We start from the raw sequence: 7,726 nt of genomic DNA, 5'->3' as shown, positions 1-7,726 counted from the left end.
GCCCCTACTACATCCTAGGAATTGCAGAGAAGGCTGATTTGAAGGAAATAGACTGGGCCTACAGGAAGCGGGCGCTACAGTTCGACCCTGGTAGGTGCCAAGGGTCTCAAGAACAACAACGCAGAAAGGAAATCATGCAGAAGGTCAACTATGCCAATGATCTCCTGCATGATTCTGAAGAAAGAGGAGAATACGACGCTGTCAGGGAGTTCATCAAGGAACTGGCAGCTGAAGTGTTCCAAGATCCTTCAGAGACAACGAGAACGAAGAGGAAGAAACGTGGAAGGACAACAAAGAGGATGAACACCAAAGGAAACTAGGAGGAAACAACAGGAGAAACAGCTCCTGATTAACCAAAATTGAGGAGGACTTTGACTTGTCACCAGTTGGTGATGAACGCTGCTACACCGTGTTCCAGAGGAGCTGCAATCTCCTTGGCCCATTCGATGGCTTGACTGCAGGATGGGTGTTCACTGCTGCTCCCCCCAGCAGCAACCAGCAATGGGAGGTCCCCCCACCTCCCACACACCCATCCTGCAATCAACCCCATCGACTGGGCCAAGAAGATCGCAATGCCTCTGGAACATGATGCAGCATCATCAACTGGTGACCAGTCAGAATCCTTCGCTTGGGCTGTTTCTTTGTAGCAGTGAAGACAAGTCTAGTGATCGTCCTTTTCATCAGGCATTCTCAGCGATTCTCTCGTCTCCCTGACGGAGGAAGGACAAGCTCTCATGATGAGAGCCAACAGCTGTTTGGAGGCTGGAGGACAAGCTCTTAGGATGAGAGCCAACAGCTGTTCGGAGGGCCACAGGGCACTCCTCCTGCCACATGATACCCTCTGGAATGGGTATCGATACCAGTCACATATTTGATTAGAAGGCAACCTCTGGCGCGGCGTAAAAACCCGTAAGTTAATGTCTTCTACTTCATTTATGTGAATTGGGTTAAATCCCATCTTTTGCATATACTGCATGGCAACCTCTGGCGCGGCGTAAAACCCCGTAAGTTAATGCCTTGTATGTATGCAAACTATGGGTCATGCATAATGGATTGAATACTTGCAAATACCATTGTGGCAACCTCTGGCGCGGCGTTAAAACCCGTAAGTTAATGCCTCATATAGTATGTGCAACATATTTGATCCCAATGTGGCAGGGGGAACATTCCATTCCATCTCTATTGGCTAGCTGGTGGAGCTGAGGATGGGGAAGAGCCCATCCCTGGCTAAACTAAACCCCCATACCAATGACGCTCCACTGGCGAGGATGCCCCAGGGGTGAGATCGCTTGCGATCGGTAAAGGCTAATAATTAGACATATATAATATATATACATATATATGTATATTATATATAATCTATATATATACATATATATATACATATATATATATATTTATATACAATCTATATATCATAGATATATATATATATATATATATAGATATATATATATATATATTATATATATATATATATATATAATATATATATATATATACACACACACACACACACACACACATATATATATATATATATATATATATAATATATATATATATATATATATATATATATATATATATATATATATATATATATATATAATATATATATATTATATATATATATATATATATATATATATATATATATATATATATATACGTATATATATATATATATATATATATATATATATATATATATATATATATATTACATATATATACATATATATTTTGCATATATATATATATATATATATATATATATATATATATATATAGATATATATATATATATATATATATATATATATAGATCATATAGATAACTATACATGTATGTATATATATATGAATATATATATATATATATATATATATATATATATATATATATATATATATAGATATATATAATTACATATATATATATATACATATATATATATATATATATATTATCTATATAATATATACATTATATATATATATATATATATATATATATATATTATATATATGAATAACTTGATCACGAAGTATATAAAACGTGATGCTATGTATAAATAAGGTTTTTTTGCCACGAAGGAAAAATGAAAAAGCGAGATAGCCAAAGTACTTCCGGTCCTGTTCGGACCCTTTACTGAGGCAAACTGATTTTACAGAGAACAACATAGTCAAAAGAAGGCTTAATATACAAACTGACACTACAAGATTAGCAATAAGGGCGATTTTCACTCTACAGAAAGGAGGAGCCGCCTGAGGGTAGCCACACCTTGAAGGATACCCGCAGTAAACAAGTGATTCTTCCAGAAAACAGTACATTTTGATAAAAACACGGGAGCATATACAATTTGATATCATGAATATTTACACAAATGTTACCAACAAAAATTATTATTAATGAAAAGACGAAAGAAAATATAAATATATATATCGAGCAAGAGAGAGTGAGAGAGAGAGAGAGAGAGAGAGAGAGAGAGAGAGAGAGAGAGAGAGAGAAATAATAACTATATACATGTGGGACTAATTTATTAGTTGTTCATTTATTTTGAGGTCCTTCATAAACATCTTACAAATCTATGGGTCCAAATGGTACATTCCCAGACTAAGATTTAGGTTCTTTTTATTAGTGATTTGTATAATTGCCGATTCCAGTAAATTTCTTGAAACATAATCATTAGATCTAGCAATTACCGAGGTATCACCCGAATTAATACAATGAGATTTTTCACTCAGATGGATAAACAGTGCATTTGAAGTCTGGGCTGTTCTAACTGAATACGTATGCTGCTTAATCCGAACACATAAATTTTTACTAGACTGAAAATCAGAGCCAGACTAAGAACCTCTCTCGTTCCTTCGTCTCCCCACTTACGCTTTTATTCCTTCCTTCCTTCCTTCCTTTCAGTACTTTCTGAAGTGGCACAAAAACGCCCCTCTGATACAGAGCAGAGACCCGAGCTCAGCATCTGTTGTGCCCAGGAAAGATCCTGAGGGTTTGACGAGGGAGAAGAGATCGGTTGTTCTCGGAAGGAGGAAGGCGGTTCTCACCTCCTGAGATACAGTTCGGGGAAATGGCTGATCTTTGTGAGGGGAGACTGCAAAGGGTCTTATTGATTGAGAGTTACCTTCTGCATTATGGCCAAAAGAAAAATGAATGTGCAGTATAGAAGAATAGGTATCTAAAAAGCGGTAGGGTGTTGGTGTGGGGTGTGCAGTGTGGGGTGGGTGTGGGATGGGTTGTGAGGTGTGGTTTGGGGAAGGGTGTGGGGTGAAGTGTGGGGTTTGGAAGGGGATGTGGGGGTGAGGTATTAGGTAGGGTGTGGTGGGTTAGGGTGGGGTATGGGGTTTGTATAGGGTTGTGGGATGGGGTTTGAGGAGAGAGAGAGAGAATCAATGATGTATTTCAATTTTGATCTTAAATATTACATAACACATTATCATTAGAGCAGCTAAAAACTAATGCTGTATTAGTAACAAAATATTATTGCTTAATATTCATCACTGTCAGTAACTAAGAACTATTTAGAAAGTGATACATAAAATCACTCATAAGCCATCACACAGATATACTCTGTATGCATACACACAAAAAAAATACCTACACGTATACCAGCGTCTCCCTATGACATATCATGAATCCCAGGAAGTCGTAACAGGTTGATGACGAAATAGATCAGTTGAGACGCCCCTTCATGTTCAAAACAATGGCCTCTCTGCCCATCGATGACTTATTCATTGATTCTCGTGAAATGAACCGCAAATCCTCATCCTCTTGGGGAAGAAATTCTCTTCCAGCTTAATTATTTCTTCAGATCCTCCATCCCTGGAAACCATTTCCCCAGCAGCTCAAAGAAGCACGAGGGAGTAATTCCAGCAATAACTTTCCTGTTTCCAGACATACGCGGATCAATGTTCCAGTGAAAAGAATAAAAATAAAAGAGAAGATTCAAATTCATTCTTGACTGAGGAAGTTCTAAAGGGGTTCAGTCTTCAGCTCATATTCATTTCCTGTAATCGCCCCACCCAGCCCGCCACACCCAGCCCCACTTCAAACACCACAGACACCCCACAACTCACACCACACACCTCCACACACATCACCCACACTCCACAACCTACCTCACCCTCGCAACATTCCATCCACACACACACCCAAACACAACCCCACATCCAACCCCACACTTCCCACACCTCCACTTACCACCCCAAACCTCACACTCAACCCCACACCCAAGGCCTTGCCCACACCATACTCTCTGGGTAGTCAGATATTTATGTACTTCCACGATCTCTCTCTCTCTCTCTCTCTCTCTCTCTCTCTCTCTCTCTCTTGAACAGAGATGTGAATTTCCTATTGTAGGTTTATCTACCTACTCTATTGGTAATTAGAATATTAATTCTCTCTCTCTCTCTCTCTCTCTCTCTCTCTCTCTCTCTCTCTCTCTCTCTCTGAGTGACAGCAGGTGACCCCAAACAGGAAACAGAGAAGCTAAAACAAAACCTGAGTATTCCGAAGAGGCAGGAGACGAAATTTACGAATGCAAAATTCATCATTGTCATGCAATATTCATATCTTTATCAATTTCATCTCGTTTGTGTAGTATTCGCAATATTGGTGTTTTAGAAATCATCCTGGATTCAAATCCATAATGGTACAGACAACATATCTCTGATGGATTGAGCATTTTCCTAAAATGTTGGTTCTGTGTTGACGCTGTTCAGCCTCCATGATGAGATACCTTCAGATAACACCCCCCCCCCCCCCCCCCCCCCCCCCCCCCCCCCCATCTCTCTCTCTCTCTCTCTCTCTCTCTCTCTCTCTCTCTCTCTCTCTCTTTCAGATTCAATATTCTCCTCTCCTTAATTATTAATTTTAAATTTTTCCACAGAAAAGAAAAGTATTTTGACAATTGTGGCCCCACGAAGAGAACCTTTAAATCCCCTAGAATCCCCGAAATTAATCCTAAGCCACAAAATTAATCCCCTTTCTTCCATTCACAGAATCCCCACACTGAACCATTTGTGGTTGGGATCCAAAAAGCAAGAAACCGAATAGCCATCGTGAACAGGACAGAGAGAGAGAGAGAGACCTTACAGACCTTACATCTTGTTCGGGTTGCCCCAGGTCCCTCAGTGTGAGGCACCTCTAATGTCTACCAGAGAGTTGCTAGTGCATCTCCCGGTATATTTTGCATCTTCCAATCTTGGATGGTCTGGGATGCAGCTTTGATATTTGTCGAGCGGGTTCGCGTCTCCCCAGGGCGATGAAGAATCACTGGCTCTGTATCGTGATCAGTTACTGCCGCAGTGTTGGGGGTCTTTAGCGGTGGGAGGTTGAAACCAACTTTCTTTGGAAGCTTCAGTTTCAATTCAGTCGCCCTTTTGGGGGACTTTTTCTTCCATGCGAATAGGCTTTATATACTGGAATGATACTAATTATAATAATTTGTCGACAAATAAAATAAATGAATAGATAAAAATGTAAGTAAATTATTAAAATGCAAGGAGAAGCATATAAGGTAGTAATGCTTGAACTTCCGAAGAAGAAGTTCCAGTTACACGACTTCTTTAGAAGGGAGACTGTTCCATCCACAGTCCCCCAACGGTGTGAAAAATGTCACCTTTTTTATGAAATTAACCTCAACTAATGGCCAGAAAATAATACCATCAAATCAGTATGGCTACCAGATTTTGAGTCGTCACATTACTAGTTGTATTCATGAAACAGAAAAGATTAAGCCATATTTTATAAGATATTTTCGGTATAATGATTTCATTAAATGTCCTATTATCGTTATTGGAACAGTAATTCTCCATAAAGCTGCTTTATTGCAATGAAACTAAGGATTCAGTATCTCCTGTCACATTTGCAATGGGCTGCATTACGTTACGTATATAAATGTATTTTTTAATGCAATTTAAAGCTGTGGTTTATATTTAGGAAGGTTTATGCTACAATGTGTATATTTTTTTTAGAGCTTCTAAATTCAAATGAATTCAAATTCAATGAGTAAGATCTCACTGAATCTGGATTAATTTCTATTTACAAGCTCTAAGCCAATATACACATTATGGCATAAGCCTTCCTAAATGAAAACCATTGCTTGGAATTGTATAGGAAGATTAATATATACTTTACGTAATGCAGCACATTGCAAATGTGAGAGGAGGTATTGAATCCTTTTTCATTGCAATAAAACAACTTTGTGGAGAATTAATGTTCTAATGACAATAATACTAGATTTATTTAAAGCATTACACCAAAAATATCTCACAAAATATGGTTTAATCTTTTCTGTTTCTTGAATATGACTGGTTATGTAACGACTCAAACTCTGGCAGCCATACTCATATAATGGTGTGGTTTTCTGGCCATTATTTGAGGTTAATTTCAGAAAAAAGTGAGACATTCCCCATTTATGGACTGGAATATCAGAAATGCAAGCGAAGTTATTTCAATGTAATTTTATTATCTTTGATTTCAAACGGGAGAAAAAGATTAAATGAGATTAAGAAGAATGGAGATATTTCATTCAGAGTGAAAAATTATGGATAACATTGATTTGCACTTTCATCCTGCGTTATTATATATCAACAAGAAGTTAAATAAGTCTTTAAAAGTATGCTCCAAATAATATGCAATTTCAACCTGCCTCATCAATCTATAAAAGGTTCCCTAAATGTTTAAAAATATTCTCAAAATATTGTTAGCAGAGGAAAACTTAAAAAAAATAAAAAAATTCTGAAAATCGTGCAAAATCTCCAGGAACATAAACTTAAAAGATGCTTATGCAAATTATCTCGAACTTTTTGTGTTTTTTTTTACTTTCCAACCTAATGAAGTGAGTAGCTCTCAGGACATTGAAAGGAGGCTTCTAAAATACCTGGACGCTGAGAGTATCGTTAAGAAGTACCTGGTTTATGCCTCTCTCTCTCTCTCTCTCTCTCTCTCTCTCTCTCTCTCTCTCTCTCTCTCTCTCTCTCTCTCTCTCTCTCATATATATATATATATATATATATATATATATATATATATATATATATATATATATATATATATGTGTGTGTGTGTGTGTGTGTGTGTGTGTGTGTGTGTGTATGTAATATTCACTTTCTCGTTAATCTCCAAAGTCTCATTCATCCTTTGTCATTAACCCCCACAGAAATCTCTTTAACCAGAAATCTCGTGTATATTATCTTATCCGCAAAATAGAATCTAATCTTTGTTGATAAACCCTAAAATGTATTTCCTCTCAAGTTAATCCCCAAAGTATCGTTTGTCCTTTGTAGTTAACTTGAAAATCTGTTATATACTTTCTCGTTTATACTTTCTTATACCCCGAATATAATTCATTCTTTGTTGTGAAGCTCCAAAGTCTATATTCGCTCTCTATCTCTTCCATTCTTTGCATTTTAGCGCAGGGATTCTCGTTTATTATTCATTAACAACCAAACCCTCGTTAATATCTCCGTAGAATCTCCCAAGTATCATTTATTCTCTGTTAATAAGCTCTCAAAATCCATTTGCTCTTTAGTTCATCCACAAAATCTCGTTTGTCCTTCATAATCAACGCCCAAAATGTTGTTTAATTCTTGATTTACCCCGAAAATTCGTTTAATCTGTCCGCTAAGTCACTCAAGACTCGGTTTCTGATAGACAGACAGACAGACTTGTTGGTGTAATAGGGAAAGAGACGTTTCACCATAG

General features: G+C 37.2%; 1 protein-coding gene across 1 annotated transcript in view; it reads left to right on the top strand.

Moving 5' to 3' along the window:
- LOC135208126 (polyamine-modulated factor 1-binding protein 1-like) overlaps window positions 1-320 on the top strand; it is a 1,446-nt gene extending 1,126 nt beyond the window's left edge. Inside the window, exon 1 of the mRNA XM_064240274.1 lies at window positions 1-320. This exon is cut by the window's left edge and continues 1,126 nt beyond it. Coding sequence (XP_064096344.1) covers window positions 1-320 — 320 coding nt within the window.
- Window positions 321-7,726: the final 7,406 nt, after the last annotated feature.

Source organism: Macrobrachium nipponense, chromosome 34 (assembly GCF_015104395.2).
Source record: "Macrobrachium nipponense isolate FS-2020 chromosome 34, ASM1510439v2, whole genome shotgun sequence".
Lineage (NCBI taxonomy): Eukaryota > Metazoa > Arthropoda > Malacostraca > Decapoda > Palaemonidae > Macrobrachium > Macrobrachium nipponense.
Note: the sequence above shows the minus strand (reverse complement) of the source record. Positions and strands in the feature narration are given on the sequence as shown.